This window comes from Lates calcarifer, linkage group LG14 (assembly GCF_001640805.2).
Source record: "Lates calcarifer isolate ASB-BC8 linkage group LG14, TLL_Latcal_v3, whole genome shotgun sequence".
In the NCBI taxonomy this organism is placed as follows: Eukaryota; Metazoa; Chordata; class Actinopteri; family Centropomidae; genus Lates; species Lates calcarifer.
In genome coordinates this window covers 9322940-9346762 of record NC_066846.1, presented here as the reverse complement: position 1 = coordinate 9346762, position 23823 = coordinate 9322940, and the positions used below count along the sequence as shown (strand labels likewise).

Genomic DNA, 23823 nt, shown 5'->3' with positions numbered 1-23823 from the left:
GGCCTCTGTCCTCTTTAATATTCTCATGATGGAACAAGGAAACGAGGAAGGATTGGGGGGGGGGCAGAAGCAGAAGAGAAAGACAACATGAGGAAGTGATGAGGTCCACCAGAGGGGCAAGGGAGAGAGGATGCGCAAGCGACAAAGGCGAGCTCTGACTGTGTTTGTATCTAATTAATGAATGGCATTAGCCATTTGTTATGCCATTTATTCTGGTAATGACCAAGCCTGGTCTTTCATTCCTCGTCTCATGCTCATTCTCCCGCTTTCATCTACCCCCCACCCCCCTTCTTCTATTACCTTTGTACAGCGCTCAGACAGGGATTGAGAGATGTAGAGAGAGAGAGAGGAAACGACAGAGGAAAGACAGGAAAGCCTGAGAGAGAGCAAGCCTGGACTTCAATGACATGCTCTGTTACTGCTTAACGCAGGACGCTGTTCAATAATGTGTTTGGGCGTGCTGCACATATTGACGCCGTGAACCCACGCACTCGCATGCAGTAAATGCCTGTTTGTGTGAACTCGTCTTTGCTTTTGCGCTCTCACTCTATGTCGTCAAATCAGACCTCCTGCCGAGCCAAATGAGGCTTCACCTTGTCCTCTTTTCAGTGGGCAAATAAACAAGTGGTGATAAAAGGTCTTTGTTGGCTGTTGTGATAGAGCAGATAAGGTTTTGTGTCTTATTTCTGAGATGACACTGGCTGTGCAAGTGTACCCTATTAGTTGTGTTCTTAAAATCTAGCTAGCACACTTCTGCGCCTCCTGACTCCTCCAAATAAGCATAATTTCCTTATTTTTACCCCTTTTTTTCTAACCTATTTTTCTACCATCCTGACCCGAACCCCTTTCTAAAGTCCAGAGGACCCAACTCCCTAGCTGACGTCTAAGAATAAAAGAAAACAAACAAACAAACAAAAAAAAACGTAAAACAGTCCCTTTTATAGTGACCCCCGGCCGTTTGGTTTCTCTTGTAGCCGTTTCGCCGAGTGACCTTCTCGGTGGTGAGCCAGCCCCAGGACCCTCACCAGCAGGGATCGCTGCAGAGCTGCTACGACAGCGGCCTGGACGAGTCGGAGACGCCCAGCAGCAAGAGTTCGTCAGGCCCCCGGCTGGGTGCCCTCCCCCTGCCTGAGGACAGCTACGAGAGGACAACGCCGGATGGCAGTGTCGGTGAGGCAGAGCACATGGAAAATGGTAGGGGCAAACACTGAAAGGAGATTAAGAAAACGCTAAAGATACAGGAAACACACATGCACATACTTCCTAGAGCATTCACGTTAGCACGCCCGATGGTAGACAGTCTCACAAACACGCAGGAACGTGAGGTTATCGCTCCTTTCTTGTTCGTATTCTTCAGGCATTTTTGGCTCGATGATTTTTGGCATTGGTTAGTCATTTTTGTAAGCTATCAGGTGTGATATGGTGTGGCAGTCGTGATGCAGTAGCTGCTGCATCTTTTATTAAAGTTAAAGCCCTTCCACCAGTGTGCATCACATGAAGACGAGGTCTGGGACTTATTATAAAGCCTATAAAACCTATAGCTGTGTCTCAGAAACAGCAGGCTTAATTGTTCAAAGGTGCTACATATAACATATTCTTTTAGATCAACAACATTCAGACTTTTTCTCTCCTTTTAGTCTACAGCCATTTTGGACCTCTTTCAGATTCCCATTGAATTTCATTTGGTGCCTTGGTTTCAGCTTGACTGAGGATAGATTATCTATAAGATCTCTATATCCTGCCTTCTGTTCTTTGGCATAAAGTAAAAGAGGTGAAACAACGGGGGGTTGATACTCAACGTTAATAGTTTAGAATCTAAACAGATAGCTCCTGTGCTGATTTGCAATGTGCGCTTGGCTTGAGGCCCTTATGAAAGAGTTCATTTCGACCCAATTCGGGAGGTAGAACTGATGTTCCGTAGGTTGTAATGTAAAAAGACTGCAGCCTAAAGGGAGTGAGTGGGAGCAATGGAAAAAGAGCCTATTGTAAAAAAAAAGAAAAAAGAAAAAAAAAAAAGCAGTCCCTCGGTACAGTGCTGTATCTTCCCTTGCAGAAACCTTTCCACAGCTAGCATGAGCTAGTTTCCTACCAAGGCCAAAATATATGCGTGTGTGGGAATGTGTGTATGTGTGTGTGTGTATCTGGGTGTGCACTGAGAGATGGGGGTAATGGTCCCATTCATAGTCTCAGAGTCTGAGGCGATGCTTAACAAGGAGGAGCTGTCTTGAGAGTGCTAAGCCTAAGTGCAGAGGCTTTCCCATCGCAGCTTAGGATAAGGATATTCAAATGGCTTAAAGATTCACATCCTCTCTTTTTAGATGGAGTTGTTTGCCAGATGATGTCTTAACTCAGGTCAGATCAGTGTAGTCAATACAATCTTCCACTGTGTCCACAAGGTGAAGCCTGGACATTACATCTGAGTGGGTTAAATGCCTAGTAATGGTTAATGTGATGCCCCTATACAGCAATTGGGCAAACCAGACAGATGTGCACATCAAACAGGCAGTTACACAGGTGTCCGCAATGACCTTTCTCGAATTCTGGCTTTAATGTAGATTAAAAGGGATTTGAAAAACTTTGGTATGAGCTGATAGGGCTACCTTGTGGATATTTAAAATAGAATTTCTCCAACAATAGGTGTCCATTTACTGGCCGAATTAGACCCAGTTAAAAGCCTCATTTCAATTTGGTCTCTGTTTAAAGTAATTGGACAGGGACAGCAAATACCAGTCAACCCAGTTAGGTCAGGCTGTCGATCAAATCCACCTTGAGAACAAAAACAGCATAAATAGTGAAGCCAGTGAATCCAAAAATGGAATACTGAATACCAAAAAAAGCTCATGTATCATAAAATCGTCGAATTTGAAATATTCTACAATTAGAACACTGACCCAAAATACATGCTAATATAATCAGAGTCAGTTTTGGTTTCAGCCCAGTGCACAGATGTTGTTAATTCTCCTTTTTCCACGGGTTTCAGGGGGTGGTGTTGCAAAGTATACTGGAGCTTTAGAGGAGATTTGTTGGAGAAAGTGAGTCAAGGTCAATTCATGAATCAGTCTCCGTCCAAAAGAAACAATATGCTCTGCTGCTGCTGCTGCTCACTATCTTTGGTGAGATCAGCCGAACTGGTGTGTGTGTGTGTATGAGTATGTGTGTGTGTGTGTGTGTGTGTGTGTGTGTGTGGATGGAAAGGCAGCTGTACAAGTGAGATTGGAAGTCAGTAAGCGCATGGGAATGTGGGTCGGTTTTGTTCAACATATTGTTTTTAATCTCAAATCAAACTCTAAATCTCACATCTCTGCAGCACATTTATACAACTCTGAGCTTGTACTCTGAGTCTGAGGTGATATAATCTGGATTTAGTTCGGTCTGCAGAGCGGCCTTGTGGTCTGAGAGACTGTAATTGGTCTAGATCCTGGTGAGACAATCCCTGAAAAAAAAAAAAAAATAAAATAAAAAAGCTGTGTGTTTTCTGTCCTTGAAGAAGACACTGACCCTCCCCCCCCCCCCCACCTGCTCCCTTATGCTAGGTCACGCTGGATAAGGGCATCAGCTACATACCGAAGTGTAAAGTAAATGCAATCATCTTAAGGTTAGGGCAAATATTGGCAAACTGCTCCAGCCTCTTGAGGGAGGCTAACTATAGTCATTAGCACTCCCACTTGTGTTGTAGCCAGAGCAGACACAGACACCAACAGCACTCTATATGAAGCCTGAGCTCTTTTGGAAAATTAGCAAGTTATGAGGAAACAGGGAGAACAAAAGTTAGCAGATGGCTTGCCGTGGCGCTCAGTGCTGGTGTGGGCATTGTTAGCGACAGGTAATTGCAGGCGTTTAACGCTCACAAAGCGACGGCAATTGGCGTTGAGAGTCTGTTTTAGACCTCTCTTGTCCTGCGGAAGACCAGAAGGAAGCGAGTAAAGGGGAAGCAAGCATATGTGTGTGTGTATGTGTGTGCAGATAGAAGGCAATTGTAGTTAAGGGGTCAATCCAAGACTGTGGGAATCTTGACCTTGCTGCCAGAGGTATTAGTGTCAGTTTGAAAACTTTAAATCTGAGGGTTTGATTTTTTGTTTTTCATCCACCATGGTACTGATTCATCATGTTTGATTGCTACCGCTTTGTGTCAGGGTGAAACGCGGACAAAGGCTAATGTCTCCCTTTTTGATTCCGCGCTTTTTCCCAGCTCTGACTCGCTTGTTGTCAATCGATGTTCACACAATGCGCAGGAACAATCGTCCTCCACTGCAGCTGCTCGTCTGGCTCGCAGCACACACACACACACACACACACACACACGAATGCAGGCAATTTTACTAACATACAAACACGCAAGAAGACGACACACACACATACAAACTGTGTTTTTCACTCTCTGCTTCCCGCTCCTCGTCCACCCTTCACAAATGTGCCGAGGGACCGTGTTCTCTCTTCCTCATCCCCTTCATCAAGGTCAGGTTTCGAACTTTATTATTTTCTATTGGTTGACTCCTTTCCATGGGGAGAGTCAAAAAGAAAAAGGAAAAAAAAAACAACCTCTCTATCCAAGACAGATTCTTCCAGAACCAACTCAGAGCAGGGAGTGCTGGGGTCACCACGGGAATATCAACACATTCTTGACCCATTCCACACTGCACAATCTACCAAACAAGACTCCTCTGTAGTTTCATCTTTATAGACCTTGTTTCAGTAGACTGAAAGACAGTCAAAAGCTGCATGTCAGAAGCCTATGAGAATTCTCCTGTATCTTTACAAATGTTGCTGAGTTTGTTCAGTTGAACAGTGCACAAAGAATTCAATTTGTAGCCTTTAGTTTGGTGCTTTTTCAGAACAAGAATTTCAGAATCAATTTTACCATAACTCTTGAACAGCATGTAGCTCCATATATCGCTCAGCTATGGCACTTTGGTGCGTCTTGATCTTTTTGATGCACAGCTGGGCCCCTCACTTATTCATAAGGTTACCCCAGCGCTCATCAGATATTCATAAACGCTGAGTGTTTGGAGTCAAACACCCGATTAGGCTGTTATGGATGGCAAAAGAGGCCCCTTCCAGATGCACGGTGTTATTGGTGGGTCAAAGACTCGTGCTCTATTATTGATCTCCACATCGCCCCGGGAGAAGGGTTTTTTTTTTTTTCAATTTTTCACTGTGTTAGTTCAAGTACACCTCAAAATAACACGCTTCCACATTGCCCTTTCATCACGAGTGAGGTGTCTGAGGTGCGCAAAGTATTTTCATGTCAAACCTCCGCACGAATCAGAACTGCTCCCGGCACTGAAGATGTAATATCATTGTTGAGTACATCAGTGCAGCTATGCTGTGTGCTGTGCTTGTTGCTGTAGGTCACAGTGCTAAGGATTTATCCTATTTGAGCCATAGCATGAATCACTATATAGTGGCTTTTTTATAGAGAAATGCTAATGTAGATCTACAACCTTTTACTTTAGCTTCACCCTCTTGTATTGAACCCTAAGCTGATAAGACAATAATATGTGCTGGGCTCCCAGGGTCTATGCTATACGTAGATATACTAATGGATTCTGCATGGACATGAGTGTGTGTAGTAATCTGCCACCTTTTAAATTAGTTTTAAAGACAAAAACTTCACAGGAGAAGGGACTACTTTTTCCAGATTCATGTGCCTTATGATGATCACCAACAGGCAGGAGGATACACATCAGTTTACTCAACTTTTTATTCACTGCTACATCACTGAGAGCATCACACAGAGGCTGACGCCTGATTCCGTTTATGCTTGCCGCTAAGACGGATGAATAGTGTAAATTTATTGTAGCCTCTGAGAGAGTAATAGTGCGTCATACCGACTGCTAACGTTAGCATGCCTCCCACGTTTCTGTGCTTTGGCTGCCAGACAACCACCCCACCCCCCAACACAGCACAACACAGCATAGCAAACAAACATACACAGACACACACCAGACTCTATCTCTCTCCTGTCGCTCCTGCTGAGAAATCTTGGGGTACCACCGTTGGATCTCAAACATCATCATTTAGTGTTGGCTAGCCAGCTCAATAGAGTAGAACAGAAAAGTGGCACATCACAGCAGTTATCAGTCACGTGGTCGGCAAGTACAGACACCTTCAGAGCCTCTGCTAACATTCATGCGAGCTCAAAGTACAAAGAGAACAGTGGACACATGGAGTGAACTGCACCATTTTTTTTACACCAGAATGTATGTTAAACAAGTGCACACAGGCTAATTCACATAAACATCACATTCACACAAAAAGCCACTAGCCATCTTTCACACAGACTCCTCATTCAGCACAAAGAGGCTCTGCATCATTTTCCAGCTTTGTGAAGCACCTCACTAGATCACTTCATTGTTGTTGTTTCTCTCCATTTCCGAAGCTTTGCCCGTTGGAATGCTGCTTAGCTTGGTTAATAATGTGCAAGTGTGTGTATGTGTGCAACTCTGTTCATTAGGCGAGCCCAATTGTAGGGCCAGATGGCAAAGCGAGTTTGTTTAATTAAAACCATTCATATTTCAAGAGCGGAGCGGCAGCGGCGCTGGTCTTAGGTCTGATTTCCCCAAACTTGGTGGAGAGATGGGAGTGAGTGAGTGTGTGTGTGCGTGTGTGTATGTGTGTGTGCAGTGTGCCCATCACCACCACCCGGCAGAGAGCTGTTCAGTGAAAAATCGCCCAGCGGAAGGCACTCGCGCTATCAATCAGCATGTTGCACATGCTGCCCCCCCCTTCTTCGCCTTCCCCAAGGTCACAGTCCATGTGTGAACGTTAAAAACACTACAGCATTTATAAGGAAAATAAAATCATGACAGGAATGAAAGCAGTAATGATCAGTTATATCTAAAAAAAAAAGTGCATAAAAGAACTGGATGCTTGTACATCTTACAGCAGGATTTGTATTCTGTGTGCGCCTGCAGTCCTCATTCATTTCCATCTGTCCCTTACCCCCTCGCCCCTTATTTCTTTTCGTGATATCCTCAGGCAAGATGACAGCAAGGGAGATAGAGAGAACAAGAAGACCTGGTGAGATGATGTGAGAGAAGGCACTGAGGGGGAAGGTAAAGAGAGAGGGAAGCATGGCGAGGTAGAGTAAATGAGTAACACGGCTGCATGGGAGCCCAGCGGAGGATCGAAGGGACGGGAGGTTGGACCGGGAGATAGAGAGGAAATTAATATTAAAAAAGAAAACAAACAGGGGGGAGGCAGAGAATGAGGAACAGAAGGAAAAAAAAGTGAGGGATTTGGGAGGGGTGGGGTGTGGAGGGGTTTCATGCATGGAGAAGTTGCCAGCAGGGAGTGGCGGTTGACAGAGAGATGATTGATCACAGCCCAGCCGGAGCAGGCAGGTATTCAAATCATACCCTGGTGTCACATCCACAGCCCTGTCTCCCCTCTCTGTCTCTCCACACGGGCACACATGAACTGTAAAGCCCACCCAGCGCAGTATTAACTCCCGCAACACACCAACACAATTAAACTGGAAGAATACCTGCTCTCGACAAGAAAACAGATGGGCCGAAAGAATTTCACCCAAATTTTGAAAGAGGCTGTTACTCATATCGGTTCAGAAAATTCTGGTTTTATTTGTCTAGGTTTTGACATATCCCCTCTGAGATATCTTCAGACTTTACTGTGGTCCCTAACAACCGAGAACAGCTTGTTCTGTGGATAAATTAATTCACCTTTTGTTGTATGTGGCAAGAGGGAGAACTTTCAGAGACATGTTTTTTGTGTTTTGGGTGAACTGACCTTTTAAATCAACTTAAGTAATAATGGAGGAGGAGGCAAAGTTACAGAGGAGATTTTTTGCAAAGACTTGAAAATGGGAGTAGAATTGTTGTCCTTGTAATATTACACTCACTGCAATGGATCTACTAGAGGCAACTGCCAGAAATAAACAAGAACTGATACATGTATGCGGAGTGCAAACACACACACACACACACACACACACGCTGTATTGTTAAGGTCCGAGTGTAGATAATGGAATTGTTGCTGTTGTGTTTTGTGCAGCTAGAGGCGGACTGACACCCACTCCTGACAGAGATGACAAAAAAAGGCCATTCAGCTGGGTTTACACAGAGAAGCATCGCTTTGCCATGATGGCCGTTTGGTTTGAGAGAGGAAATGGTGCTGCCTTGTTATATTGTCCTGTGTATGTACAAAATATGAGCCATTCTTACACGCACAAAAAACAGCAGTAAACATGTCTTAGAGGTGTTACCGTTGAAGTACTTGCAATAAAAGCCTCACTCAAATAAAGGCGGCCATATTGTTTCCGAGGCAGTACTGTATGTGCGTGGATTTTCACTTCAATGATGGTCGTCTGTTGTGTTGCTACATTGTTTTCAGAAATTCGGATGCGCAGTTGATAAAGCGCGAGCCAGCACTTGTAGGAGAGAGCGAGAGAAAAGCAGAATGGCTTTTCATGGCGCTGCAGAGACATGACTGTATTTTCAATGAGGGCCTACAGTCATACACGCTGCCATGTGCATTTTGTGCCTTTTTAGGTGCAACGAAGCGGTGACTAGCAATTTGGCTTGTCTCCAAATGGCACAGGCATTTGTTATGTTCGGAATAAAATCACTTTCTCTGACAGCTGTTAATTTGGAATCCATCTTTTTCTTTCTCCTCATATCTTTTTTTTAACCCCCTTTCCACACCTTCCTCAAGATATAATCACTTCTTGACTGGGCTATGTGTGTCAGGTGTAATGTTTGCGGGGGGGGGGTTCAATGAAGACAATTAAACACCTCCAAGGCACCCAGCCAATGCCTCCCGCCCTCCACTCTCCCTCCTTTCCCTCTGTCCCCTCCTTTCCTCCAAGGCACTCTGTCTTCTGCTTGTTTTCCCCTCCTCCCTTTCCAGCCCCCCCCCCCTTCCTCGTCCTCCTGGGGCTTCCTTCACTTTGTAACTTTTCCCTCTCCTTTCTCACACCCGTTAAAGATTCCGCGCATGATGGCGAGGAGGATGAGGCGAACAGGTTGTGCCGAGCAAGGAATTTACGCTCGCTGGTGCGTGCCTGGAACATCAGGTGTGCGGGACTGGGACGCAACGGGTGCCGCGTCTTTCCCAGCGTGAGATCCGTAGCATGGGAGGGGCAAATCTGCAAGGGATGCTAGTGATCATACTTTACTGGCTGCAAGTGTTTATTTATTTATTTGTGGTTTTTTTTTTTTTTTAACCCTGAACGTGGGCTGAGCATCGAAAGAAGACCACTGTAAGGGACAAGCATGTGTATATATGTGCATATGTTGCAGCATGCCAACTTCACACCAGGAGCATATCTGAGAGGAACACTGAGAAAGCCAAAGAATGAAGGCATTCTGTCTTTTTTTTCATGTTTTTCTCACTTCGGGGAATTTGTTGAGAAAGCACAAACAAACAGAATTCAGAAAAACACATTCAGGTGTTCACACATTCTGTAGGCTGACACCAAGCTGGGGCCGCTCATGCATTCATTCATGCATTCGCCAAACATACTATACTTTATGTGCAAACACCGTCTCTCACTTCCCTCCCATCCTCTTCTCCTATCTCACAGTTAAGGCACATACGCACAAATCCATGCATAATAACTCAGCTGGATCTCTGCTCGACACATTCTTTCCACACGTCTGAGGACCTTGCCGGCAATTTCGTTTTGCACACAAGGAATGCCGCGCTGATTATAAAACACATTACATTTACACGATTACAGAAGTTTCCGAGAAAGCACAAGTGGTGAACATGTTTTGCCAAACCCAACTGAATCAACTGGAACCAGATGTAACCTGCTTACAGCCAATATACATAACTGTGACTTTGTTGTGGTCAAGGTTTGCCAAAGTTTGTAAGAGATATCCTTGAGTTTCTGTGTGTGTGTGTGTGTGTGTGTGTGCCTGTGTGCCTTGGTTTGAATATAAGCAGTGACACTCTTTTTGACCTTAAAGGTAGGAATTGCAAATTGTGTACAATTCTTCTGGCTGTGTTTGTGCACAAGCTGACACATGCATGTTCTAGCCCTTTCTCTGTTTATCGTACACATTATGTATGTGTGGCATCTGGCCCGCCAGCAGCTTAACCTCTGACATTTCTGATACTTCACGTTGTGCATTTTTTTGACCGCCCACAACTTTGTCCCTTACATGGGTTTAAACTAGTCAAAAAAACACACAAAACAATCGCCAAACTTGTTTTGTTGCTTTCCTTTTGCCACCCTTTCACCCACATGTGCCTATTTACAGAACAGCTTGCTGTGCCACGTCTCCAGCAGGCATGGCTGTATAACTGCCATTTCTTCTGGGAAGGGATTTTGCCAGCAGCGTCGGCTGCTGCCACTAATTGATACCAATTAGGTCGTATTATTTAGGAATTTGACATCATGTTCGTCTTTAATCGGGGTGGTTTGATGAGTCAGAGACACGGCTAAATGCTGTAAAACTGTCAAAACACAGGCAAACAATTGCACGCTTGCTGCAGGCATTATGTTGAAAGCTAATGATAATCAGTGTGTTGCGTGGGCTATGTGGGGGTACAGCGGCTTAAGATATACTGTGAGACATTCCTGCACTGCAGCCGTGTAACCCAGCAGGGTCAAAGTCACTGTCCTCATATCACACATACTGTACCCGCTAATACTGAAAAGAATGATACAGCAACCGATAACACAATGTAATGTAACTCTAATTGGTCAACAGTTGACGTAATTTAATTCAGTTGCCATATTTTTATACATATGAAACATGGGGTAATCAGTTATTATATTCATGAATTATATTTCTTGATAAAGTATTAGTATTAGTTTGTAAGTATTGATTAATCTGACAGTCACTTTATCAATTAATCAATTAACTCATTGATCTGCAGCAAATCCATCAACTATTTGCTACTTTTACCTGAAAACTGACTTAAATGATTAATAGATTAACTTTTTATTGTGCGACTACCCAGTTTATTGACTAATCATGGCAGCTCTAATACATCTATGTCCTTTTCTGATGAAGCTCATGAGGTTGGCTGACAGCCCTGGGTTGGGTTAGGGTTAGTCTTAATGTATAAAACTCATGTTAATTATTTGCACTAGTGAATCATTATCATTACATATGATTACATCTGTTTTTACTATGTCTACAGATACTAGACAGATATACAGATACTAGATATAGTTGTTGACATAAGTCCCACCCGCTTACAACTAGATTAATTAAGTGTCAATAAACTACTTCTTTATATAAAGTGGTGTGGGTCAATACTGACAACTGAGGAAAATGTGTGTGTGCATGATGAAGCGTGCATGTACAGTATATCTGAGCGTGCGTGCACACTCCTGCATATAAATCCATGTGGAGATGCATCACGCACTCTCAGTGGTGCAACAAGACTACCGCGGCCCACCAGAACTTATTTTTACTCCCCCCTCCCCCTTCTCTCTCTCTCTCTCTCTCCCTCCCTCTTTCTCGCCCCTCCACTCCCTCGCTCTTCGCCTTATAAAAATAGATGAAAGCGTGTAACAATGGAAGAAGGGGGATTATCCTCCCGCTCTCTCTCCCTCACTCCCGTCTCTCGCCTTCTCTCTTTGAGGACACACTTAATGTGTCTCATATGGCGGACGGGGTGGGGAGGGAGGAAGCAAGGGGGGTAGTGGATGAAGAGAGAGAGAGAGAGAGAGGGAGAGGGAGGGATGGGTTGAAATGAAAAGCTAACACAGTTTATAGAAGAAACGGGGGCCCTGGGGCAGAACTGCGTTAGAGCAGAGGTCTCCAAGTGGCACGGCGATGTGACCTTTGACCCCAGGGGATGCTGGAGGGCTTCATAACCTGCCGTGCAAACGCGTCTCTCTGAACAGAGAGACATACAGGAGACTTTGACACACACAAAGCACTCCTTATACCGCTGTATGCATGCTTGCACACATGCTCACTCTATTCACCTGGAGGGACAATATCCTCCTTAGTTCCTCTAGCTGAGGAATTTCATTATTCTCTTTCGTCTTATTTCCTTTCCACCAGAGTTTTTCAAGGGAACCTGCTCATGGACACAATTACTCAGGGTCATATATGCATTAATGAAAAAAAAAATTCCCCTCTTAAAGCAGATGTGTGATATATACTTTTTCTGTTTCAGGCGAAAGAAAAAAAAAAGATGGTCATTATTTTCCTTAGCCTGAACAATCCCTCACAGGTCTAAAGAGAACAGGGGGAAGGTTTTGTCTGAGGCGTCACAGAGCGTCGTGAGTGACTTAATGCGTTCTCTGAGAGACTTTTTTCCTTCTTTTTTTTTTCTACAAAGGCTTGTCCATTTAGTCCATCGAACCGGTTTCCCTGGTGACCACGAGGCAAGAAACTCACATAATGGTCAGCATTAGCACCATACATGTTTTATGAAGGCCCAAGAGCTCACCCTACTTAAGACAAACACTCACCGAACCATTCGCACGCCCGTGAAGCTGGTGTGGTATGTGCGTCTGCGTGCGCGTTAAGAGGAGGAAATTGTGTGTGTGTGTGTGTGTGTGTGTGAATGTATGCATGTATGTGTGTGCTGCTAATATTTGCACTCTCCCTGCTTCTCTCCTGTGAGTGTGAAGCTGCTTGCTTATGCATTGTTGACCCATTTAAGGGGCTGTAGCGGTTTTCACTATTGTGCTGTCTCTCTTAGCTCACAATGTGAACAGTTTATTCTCATACATACATAAAGCAACACAGTGGAAATGCTTGACGTGTTTAGATGGTTCTAAAAAGAAAAAAACCTCTTTATTTCTCTCTCTTCCTCCCTCATAAATACATTATCTTCCTCATTCTCTTTCTTTTTTCCTCTCTATCTCCTATCTTGGGCTTGAAGTTGAAATGAAATGTCGTCAGCAAGGGGAATACGTCGTTGTGAAATAAAAACAACCTGCTGACAGCTCGGGAATTATTTCGGTTGGGGGGGGGGGCAGCCACGCGCCGTTTCCCTCCTCACGCTGGGATGAATATGCATTGGCACCCGGTAATTGAAGTGCCACGTCAACTGGAGCCCTTGACTTGACAAATTTCAACCTGAGTTTCTTTTCCCGTCACCGCTCCCTCTCCCCGCGTTGTTTTTCCGCTGCACCTGGCTGCCAATGGCGAGGGAATGTGCATCCAAAACATACAGCACCCTCCCTCCCTCCATCCAGGTGTGGATTCTTTTTCTTGTTTTTTTTTTTTCACCTGGAGGTCACAAAACAAGGAGCAACAAATGAATTCTCCTCTCCTTTTGTGTGCCATTCACCGCGGCAGCTGTCTTTTCAAGCCCCGTGAAATGCTGCAATCACCTCACAAAGCTGCGGCTCGGCTATGCACATGTCTCTGATGACTGCGGCCCTCCTAAGCGCAACTTCCTGTGAGGGATGAGGAAAGCCAAAGTGGCAGTCAAAAGCCTGCCATTTAAAACCACAACAGAAAAGCACCTGAGAGCCAAAACACATCAGCGGACGCAATCAGAGCAAAGTAACTTGACACCGAAAACCAAACAATGGAGGTAAATGCGGTAGGGGTTTTGATGAGGGGAAAGCCAGGTGAGTTGTTTTTCTTTCCCCCGGGGGCGCCACAAAAAGATTAACCCTTTGAACACATGCAATAGGGGCACACCTGTTTCTGTGCAAAGTGTGTGACTCTTTGTGTGTTTCCTGCTCTTTTGTTTGCAGTCCCCGCCCGCAGACTAATGGCTACCTTGAAGGCTAAAACAATAGCATTTATCTTGTCTGTGGCTCAAACTAACCCTCGGGCAATCACTTTAGCAGAGGTTGTGGAACTAGTCACAGAAGTGCCTCCACAGGGCAGACAGGATTGGATTTAAGTGCAAGAAAACTAACTAATGAGCAGTGGTCAACAGAGAATTGAGGAGTTGTTTAAAGGGAACTGCTTCACAAGTCACACAGCTGCCTTCTTATTCCTACTTTCTGCTCTTTTGATTTCTTATATTTGCTTTTTTTTTTTTACACATTGTCTCAGCATCAAGCAGCCCCTTCAACTTTTATCAGGCATGAGGGTAAGAAAAAGAGAGAAGAAGAGAAATAGAAGCAGGAATAATAACAAAAAACGCCCCTGCGTGCGCGCCCCCACCACCGATGGGCTGACAAAACAGCATCCTAATCCAGATGATGTGCCTGCAAATCCACTCACAATGCCCCCATAATATAGCACACATATACACACTCATGAGGCCACACACAGAGGGACATATGTGAAGGACCAGATTTAAACATGTTTAAAAAAAATCTATCTATCTCTTTAAGAGAATGCCCTGAGCTCAGCTTTTGGCAGCCTCGGCAAACATTGTATTTGATATAAGTCACTGTGAGCGAATGGGTTTGTGCAATTGTTGGAGGGGTGCTACTGGGAAGAGGCTTACCTCTGGCAAATCAAGAGTCTGTATACATAAGCAGGAAGGAATCCTTTGTGCCGCAGGTTCGCATGCCGCATGGGAAATTCAGAGAGACTATGAGAAAAAATGTGCTCCGTTTGGATCAAATTATCACTAGTTCTCTGTGAGTGCCTCTTCGTTGCACCGGGCTACTGTATTGTTCGCTGCCTGTGCACAGGGGCTGCAGGATGCAGAGTAGCACTGTTTAGCCTGCCTCCCACGCACAGTGTACGGCACGGATTTGAAAATCTTCTGGAAGTGACAGATTGGGTTCACACACTGCGCAGGGAAACAAGTTACAGCCATTATCCAGTTATAGCAGTTATGGCGAACTCACTCTCAAACTACTCTTTGGGTAGTTGTCTCATGACATCAAAGTGTGGTTATAGGCCTTAGGAAGTAACACAACATATGTTTAAAAAATTGTATGCAGCCTTTTGTGGCTCCAGAGGGAGCTGAGTGAAATCTGACAAACTTCCTAAAGTGAGTCACCATTGGTTCACTTTGAAAATGACAAAAATCTGGGTGTGGAGTTAAAGGTGCTATACATATGTTTTTGCTATCACTACATAACCAACATTAGCATAAGTAGCTGTTTACTTACCAAGAGCTTCAGCCATTTTTTTGTTTTCAAGACAAGAGGTTAGAATACTCCAGAATACTGAGAACAGACTAGATGCTACAGTGGCTCACTGTCACAAAGTGGTATTACAGACTGAGGCTACCTGGTGAGCATGCTAGCTTCAGCACAAAAAAGGGAGTAATACAGTCAAAAGTAAAACACTACCGTTGCTTTTCACCGCTTTCTATAGTTCTTAATGAGTAAAGAAATGAAGTTTGATGCTGAACTTGCAATGTTTCTCCTAGACTAGTAAATTATTAACTGCTAATGTTGGCTTTGTAGCAATAGCAAAAACTAACATATAGCACCTTTAGTAAGATCAAAAAGAACTGAGCTTACCAGACCTCTGTAGCCTTCTAATTGTCTCTATGAGAGGCTAGCAGCTCAAGGTTACATCACCCAGATTCGACCACCTCAACCACCAACAGTTCAGTTGGTGATTGAGGTGGTATTGTAAGGGGAAAGGAAGAATAGTGACAAAATGTCTGGTTCTGCTGAATACAACTAGCTAAATACCAGACATGGCAAGAATTTGAATAATAATTAACACTGTTAGACAGTTCAGCTTTAGAGAAATCAAGTCTACAAGTTTGATTTTTACTGAGAGAGAGAGAGAGAGAGAGAGAGAGAGAGAGAGAGATGAATGATGGTTCCATCACCCCACACGTTGTGAATCTGAAGTCATGCCAGGGCAGCATAAATCATCTTAATCCCTGAGCGATTGCAGACGGAGCAAGGACACACAAATGCATACACACACACACACACACACACATATATGCATAAACCCACACTTTTCACCTTGTTCCTGAACTCCCCAAATCACCATTCAAATCACTCATCTTTATTTGAAGAAAAAAATAAAAGAAAGAGGCTGCACTCCTTTAAAAGCTCATGGGGCTTGAGCTAGGTTTAATCTTAATCAAAAACAACCTGAGATTATAAACAGTGAGAACAGATGGTTTCTGAGTGAAAATTGCATTTTCCAGACATTTCTTGATTGTTTGCGCTTTTCACCCTCCCTCCTTGGTGTTATTATTATTATTACTACCCCTGCTCTTGGTGATTTCATTTTGGTCTTACACGCATTATCTGGGCTTAAGACTCGCTGACCAATTCCAAAAACGCTCCTATCGCGGGCCTTTCATTAGCGTCAAAAGTCTTAATCCACCTCAGCACATACATGCAGTAATCCTCCTCTCCTCTTGAAAAGACCATAGCTGTCAACACTCATGTTCTTTGGCTGAACTCTACGCGAGGACAAAGCAATTTGTTTCTAAAGCGTCTGAGGAAGGGCGAAGTGGGGGCCTTTTGAGGAGGGAAATGTAAGAGTTGGGCTGCAGAGAGGTGAGAGTGTATACAGTGCATGGGTGTGTATAAACATTTTTTTTTTTGCAGAGAGACTGCAAGAATAAAGACAGTGAGCTCCTTTTTGTGGTTTTGGGCTTTGACAGAAAGCCTGCGAGCCACAGAGTTTATCCTCTGGCAAAGGTGATGGTGGAAGAGAGGATGGAGTGAGAGACAGACAGAGTGAATGTGGGAGTGCGTAGACGCAGTTGTACTCTGTTCAAGGTCTTATGCAACCCGAGCAGACTCTTCCCTTTTTCTTGTGATTAATTGTGTATATGAGTCGTGCGCGCATGCATGTGTCTATGTGTGTGTATCCTCACACTGAGGCAGGAGATTGTGTCAGTTTAATCTGAAGTGCTGATGATGTGAATAGGGCAAAAAATAATGAGGAACAAAGAATGCGCAGTTAAGATCCAGAGAGCACTTCCCCTAATGAAATGCAATGCCTGACACATTTTCATGCGCACAGACACACACTTGTCTAAATGAAGCCTTGTTCTCTGGAGCTGCTACGGATAAAATACTGAAGAAATCAGCAGCATTTTATCGCTAAATTGTGCTTTTTATATATCGCGTCTATGAAACCGATTTAGAGAGCAGGACCAGAAAATACAGTCCATGTTTAAGTTGGATCCAACAGAACCGATGTGTAGGGGTGGTTTGCTGAAAACAGGAAGTTGATTGTGGCGCGTCTGGTGCCAAAATAGGCCAAAAAATACCTAGTCTCCCACTACTCCTAGCATGAAATCACTTGTTTATGTTGTAGCGAAAATGAGGCCACAGACTAATGTGCTCCCCTGAAAAAAAAAAAAAAAAAAAAAAAAAAAAAGGCAGCAGGAATGCAAGAATAATCTACGACGAGTTGCTTCAAATCAGGCAAAAGGCAAATGTTCACAACCCACTCAATGACACCAGGGTTTTGATTTGGGAGTGTGATGTGTGTGTGTGTGTGTGTTTATGCGTGTGCAGACTGTAAAGGTCCACTGGACAGGGCTCTCTTTACTCACCCTGACAGGCAGAGAGCTGTAAAAAATTGCACCATATTTCCTCTTAAGTCTCTTCTGATACTGAGAAGCAATGTTTTCACAGCTGCCTCACTTTCTCTTTTCTCCAGTTTCCCACTGTGTGTGTGTGTCTGTGTGTGTAGTTATATGTGCGAGTGCCTCTGAGTGCATGTGTGTGTGTGTGTGTTTGCATACAATTTTCTTCTCTTTTTTTTACCCAATGTGAGCAGAAATAAAAAACAAAAAAGTAGGTGCCAACTGTTTGAGGCGCAGAGAGACAGAGAAGAGAGGGTCCTTCTTTGTTCCACAAACTTCTCCCCCCCCCCACCCTTGTTGTCTCAGATTCACTACCCCCCCTCCACACACACACACACACACACACACACACACACACACACAGACACCCTTCTCCTCAGACATCTTGTTGTAATCATCTGTTTATGCAAAAAGCCTCAGTATGATTCACAGAGTAATCAGCTTGCCACCTCCCCAAGAAATGTTATCGCTGGCATTTTGGGGCTTATTTAATTGAAAATTTGATTCTCGCCACTCGATGGCCGTTTCGCAGCATGTGAAACATGGATATGGCCTCCTCTGCATCCAATTAGAAGCCAGTCATCTATGATGACAGTGCTGTGTCGGCAGGGATGGGAGGGAGGGGGGGCGGCAGCCTCTACTGCATCTAATAATAGACTAATAACTCTGACGATGTCTGGTAGCAGCGTTATGTTGCCAGTGTTGGAAAGTTTCGGGTTATTATTGCAAGTGTGTTTGCCTGACATTTGCATATGTGTGTCTGTGTATATGTGTGTGTATGTGTGCATATATATATACACAAAGCCACAGGGATGATCAAAGACTCACCGGTATGTAACAAGCAGGCTGAATTATATAAACCAGGATATACAAACACGCATTTAGCAAGCAAGCCTCTCTTGGTTTAGCCCTTCTGCCAAAATCTGAAGAGCCAACACTCATTATTATTCTGTTTATCAAGCTTTTACTGGTGATGACATTCCATCCAGCACCACATTTCTCAACAAGATAAATCCAGCTGAATAACACACTGCAAATAGTTTGGATTTTTCACCTTCTGCTTCCAGACTTTGCATGAACCCCATGTCTCACTTTGTCCTTGACTTTATCCACCTCTTCTTCTTTTCCTTTTGGAAATATATGTAGCATGCAGAAGGTTGTGTGTGTTTCCACTGTGTTGCTCAGCAGCCCGTGCTCCAGCAGCTAAAGCTAGGGAGAAATATTGATCTAGTCACTGTAGACAACCATGGCTGTCGGAGAGCAGATATTTGTGCTATACATTTTGCTTGATCTAAAGTGATCTCCGTATGGCTGCATAGACAAAACTGATGTAGAAGAAAAAATGTTTTTAATGATGTATGAAAACAGACGTACTTGCTCTGGTCTAAATGTTTGTAAGCTTGTTAATTGTGTTCCCCTCGCAGGAGGGTGATGGAATTTTTTTTTCTTTTTCTGGCAAGGCCATTGTGCTGGCCCACGGAAGCCACCGCAAATGAAAATCAAAAGGAGCACCGGTAGCTGGAGAGCCCTTCTCTAATAATAGAAGTTAAGGTCTGGGAGCAATGCAGTGTGAGAAGAGGTGTTTGCATAATGGGAAAAGCAGTGTGAGTGTGTGTGTCTGTGTGTGTGTGTGTGTGCACAACAGAAACCCGGGGAAGAAAACAGTACTCTTTGTCCCACTCTATTTCTCTCCCTGTCACATCTAAACCTTTCCCACCCACGCACTGTACATCACATTGGCTTACCTGTCACCCATATGCCATGACACGAGCAGCAGGACACAAAGCCACTGAATGACTGCTGAGAGTCCAAAAGGCTTAGGAACCTTAGTGTGTAAATGTCAACCTTTTTTAAACAAGTCTCTAACCTTGGCTGCCACTCTGCCACAGCAGTGCCCTTATTCACCTCTGCATTAAGGCCAGTGGATTAACACTGAACTGTCACAGCTATAGATATTATATAGAAACACCACAACACTTCACTGCTATGGTGATTTTTGTGGTTGCCTGCATTGCATAAGGCACATTATTACCATTTTCTTATTAACAGAAATTCCTTTTTGGTTCAAAATGTGCTTTTCCAACTCAATTACAAAGCAAAAACTCCAATTTAACCTCCCTTTTTTCTCGTTGTTGTCGTTCTTTCCTGCAGCTTGCTTACTCAGGAAGACTCATAGTAAACAACTACTTTGCTCTCTACCCATTTTTCTCATCCCATGCTATGTCCAGGAGCATTTTCTTAGCTGTCAGAGTTGAAAGAAGGCTCCATTTACTGTAAACTGTTGTAGAAAAACATCAACTTTTTGGTACGCCAGGGCATGAAATCCAACTGATCTGCACCTTCATGAAATGTACATCAGTGGAAATATGGAAGAAATGAAACAGGTTGTTTATAAGAGAGTGAAAGTCTTGTAATTGTGGTTGATTAGGAGGTAGAAACCAGCAGGTGATGTGACTAATACTACTTCTGTAGCTGCAGTGATTTCATGGAGGCCAGCGGTGTGTGTGTGCGTTCCTGACAGGGAGATGATATACCGGCTGTAGCAAGCACTGTATGACAGTAAATGCTCCCCCACCCCCCTACCCTCCTCCTCCGTGTTTACAGTCTTAAATGGATTATGGTCCATGGGCAGCTCCACGTTAACCCGCACACATGTTCACACGCGCCTCTCTGATGGGAAAGAGAGCCCATAACTAGCACCTTCACGAGCGCCAGCGTAGCCTCTGGTTCGACGCTAGCGTGTCGCTAATCACGTTAGCATCGATCATGTGAGTGCCCCGGCTTTGACCTTGGCTGCACTGCGTTTCTCTCTGAACTCCGATTGAAGTGGTGCACGCCGTAGCCTGAGCGGCACCTCTCGCGGAGCAGTTAAAGGCAATGGGCGTCAGCAAATTAAAGAAGCTCTAATACGCGAAAAATCCCACCCCCCGACCCCCTGTGTGGGAGCTATTGCTCACTCGAGCTTGACTGCAGTTGTAACCGTGGGGTTGCGGGGGAGCTTACATGTTTTATCCCACATGCCAGCATGATGTGTGTGGGCGGCAGTCGTGGATACCCCCCTTGTAATACGCTAATATGCATCAGAGTTAAGCTCTGAGTGAAAACACCCGGAATTAGCCATCAAAATGAGATCCACAAGAATGGGGTGAGTTGGGGGGAGTTGCAGAAGGGTGTGGGGAGGGGGGAGTTGGTGATATTATGAATGTAATGTTTCTTTTCATAAAGTCGGGGATGAGGTCGCCACAAATGACTCCCCTCGAAGTAAGTCCGGGAAATGAAGCTTGCTCTTTTCAACAGGGATAATTAGCTGGGCTGACAGTCGATCCCCATTTGTGACACTGATTTTTTTCTCCCCCACTCTAGTTTGGGACTATAATCCCTCCTTTGAGGATGTGCAAGTGACAGAAGTACTTTTTTCCCCGTCCTTCTAGAATATTCTAGCAATTAGAGTGGCTACAATAATACCCATCAGCTCCTTGTAATTAGGGGGCATTTGAGATGATGCAAGAGAAACTGAGAGCCCTTTTGACCTCGACAGGGGGCTGAGCAGTGATACATTTTCTGTCTTGCTGCATATTTGTGTGTCTCCGGGTCTCAGTGTACACAAGGGGAGTCAAGTTAGGATGAGTAAGCAGTGTCCCTCTCCGCCAGAGCACAAAGTGTACCTGTGCCACCCTTCGCCTAAAGCGCCGATTCAGCATTAATGCGCATGCACGCACATTCAAAGAGCGTCGTAGTGTGTGAGGCCGTACGTAAAAAAAAAAAACCAGGCCTGCGTGTGTGTGTGTGCCTTTGAAAAGTTCTCTCCACGTCTGTTGCTGTTTTCAGCTGCCAACTTGTTGTTGACTGTCTGTGTCCGGCGATGGTTATCACAGCTGATGATGCCCTTCCCTGTCAGGCCGTGACCCCGTACTCCCACTGAATTATCATCTGTCAGAGACAGAGAGAGGGAGGAAGAGGGCGAGAGGAGGGGAGGGTATGGAGAAACAAGGGACAGAGGGAAGATTTGGCTGAGTGCCTCCGAGGTGTTTAATTGTCTTCATTGATGACCGCCCCACCTGCTCGCTTGACACGCATTTCCCAGCCAAGACATGTCACGCATAAACAAATAACTCATGCACCAACTGCGCGGGTGGGATTTATAGGGACCAGCCAAGCCTTGGTCTCTCACAGAAAACAGTCCCCGTAACATCTTAGTTAATCCTGAGAGGTAAGCAGAGGTTACAGCAAATGAGGTAAAAGCTACTTTGACACATAAGAGAGGTTAAAGCAGCCAAAAAATCAGTTTCCTATCAAATTAAAAGCATCCAGAAACAATACAACTTTCTTTCCCGCTATCACTTCCCTTCCTCAGATGAATACGAGACTCCTCAGAATGAATGAATTTCAAGCGAATGCTCGGGGGGTCATTACATTACGTAACGCGAAGAGAAAAGTCACATCTTGGCAACTTCGACCTTGACCCTCTCCCGCTTTTTATTTCGCTGGCACACAAAAAAAAAAGAAAACACACACCAAAAAGTTACTTCAAACGGCTTAGACAAGCGCGCTTGTCATTAAATTTAATTGTGCAGAGCAGGGGGGGAAAAAAACGTGAGCTCCAAATAACACCCCACTCTCTCTCTCTCCCCCACTCCCCGTACTCGCAGCAACCTAGATTTGAACATAAACACGCTGCAAAAATTGGAAGTGTGGTGGGGGTGAGGTGGAGGGGGCTGTGTGTGTGTGGTGGGGGTGGTGGGGTTTGCTGAAAAAGAACAAGTCAAAACAGAACCTACTCCTCTTTTCATTTTCCCTCCCTGGAGTTCCGCTCAACTCTGAGAACGAGTTGAAAAGTTAGTAAATTAGAAGGAGCTGGAGCCATGGCAGTTTTGCGCTCCATCTCTTCCTCCTTCCTCCTCCCTCCTCCCCCCTCTCCCACTCTCTCTCTCTCTCTCTCTCTCACTCTCTCTCTCTTCATCGCAGACAGTAGTTTGTAAAGGTCAGCGCTGTCTGTCGGCTTTATTTGAGGGTGTCTGAAGACCCATTTAAGACTGACTTTAACTTCAAATGTGCTGACCTAGACGGCGCTGATCTGCTTGAGCCCAGGGTAGCATGCTGTGATTTCCCTCGCTCTCTCTAGCCATCTTTCTCCATTAGTCTCTCGCCCTCCTTCATTCATTTGGATCACTTTCTGTGAGAGAACTCTGAAAGCCCTTTTAAAGTGCCTAAGCAGGCTAAATACCAAATATGAAATTTAAATAGTTCTTAAATTAAGACGTGGGTATGCATACAAACATATAGATATAAGACAGAGCTTTACTGATGCACAACATGTATCTGAAGGTCAATTATTTGGTTTCTGATGCTATGATTTGTCTGAGTGATGCATTTAAGATCGTTCATTTTTATGTGTATAACCTGAAAAGCAAAGTCCTTGCTGCTTTCAAGAGACCCTGGACTCTGGCTTTCGCTAAAATCTCAAGTGGAGGTAGGGTGTTCTGCAGAGGAGCTCGCTCGCTCTCGACCGTAGCTAGTATCTGCAAAGTTTCTGCAAGTGCTGGAAGCATGTGTTTGCACTGACTGAAGTGCCGAATGCAAAATTTTTTTTTTTTTCTCATCTCGCAAGAGTGTGTGTGTTTCTACAGTGTGTTTCTATGAAAGCTATCACAGGGGCACTGAAACGTACACCTCCCCCACATTTTAACCTCGTAGCCAGGTATGACACTAATCGTTTCAGACCTGGATGGAGGCACCAAGGGATGAAAAAGAGACACAGGAGGTAGGGGTGGGGATGGTGGAGGGGGTCGGCGGGGTGTGGTGTAATGGAAGGAAAAGGAGTCAAAGAGCGAGAGTCGTAAAATGGCCGGAGGGGATGCTGTTGGCCAAAGTGGGCCATTTATGGTGCGCCTGTGTGTGTGTGTGAGTGTGTTTGTGTGGCTACGGTAAATACATGTCAGGCCCTATCATCCTTGCCAGCTTAACGAGCCATGGCACTCTCGCTAGGTGAGGCCATGAGGGCGCACAGGTTAGTAGCTGTTACAGTGGAACACACACACACACACACACACACACACAAGTTACATGCAATACAACCTTTCACACACACACACACACTCACACTTATCCCCCATGCAGACATGCTTTTAATATCAGGAAAAAGAAATATATAAATTACTTGTCTGGTTCAGAACCTACGGTTGCCTGTTAAAGCGAGTGTTGTGTTAAAAACAAATTCCTAAAAGCAAAGACAGGAAGTACAACACTCCCACATTTGTGTTTTGGCTCATGTCCTCAGGCCCACTGGGTATGATTAAGCAGAGGTAAGAACATGTCCAGTGAATTCTCTCTCTCTTTTGAGAAAAAAATAAAATAAAATAAAGCAAACGAGAGCCACAGATGCCACTCATGCGCATTCGGCTTGAGTTTTGTGTGTGCGTCTTTTTTTTTTGTTGGTTTTTTTTGCGTGGA

General features: G+C 44.5%; 1 protein-coding gene across 4 annotated transcripts in view; it reads left to right on the top strand.

Annotated features, from left to right (window-relative positions):
• The window catches only part of pcdh7b (protocadherin 7b), a 107462-nt gene that overhangs the window by 49737 nt on the left and 33902 nt on the right, over positions 1-23823 (top strand). For 2 of the 4 annotated variants that reach the window (XM_018696444.2, XM_018696447.2), the window contains exon 2: positions 975-1194. The exons of 1 other annotated variant lie outside the window; for it this stretch is intronic. In XM_018696444.2, coding sequence (XP_018551960.1) covers positions 975-1194 — 220 coding nt within the window. The remainder of the gene's footprint in view (positions 1-974; positions 1195-23823) is intronic. One more of the 4 variants, XM_018696445.2, reaches the window with a different exon arrangement.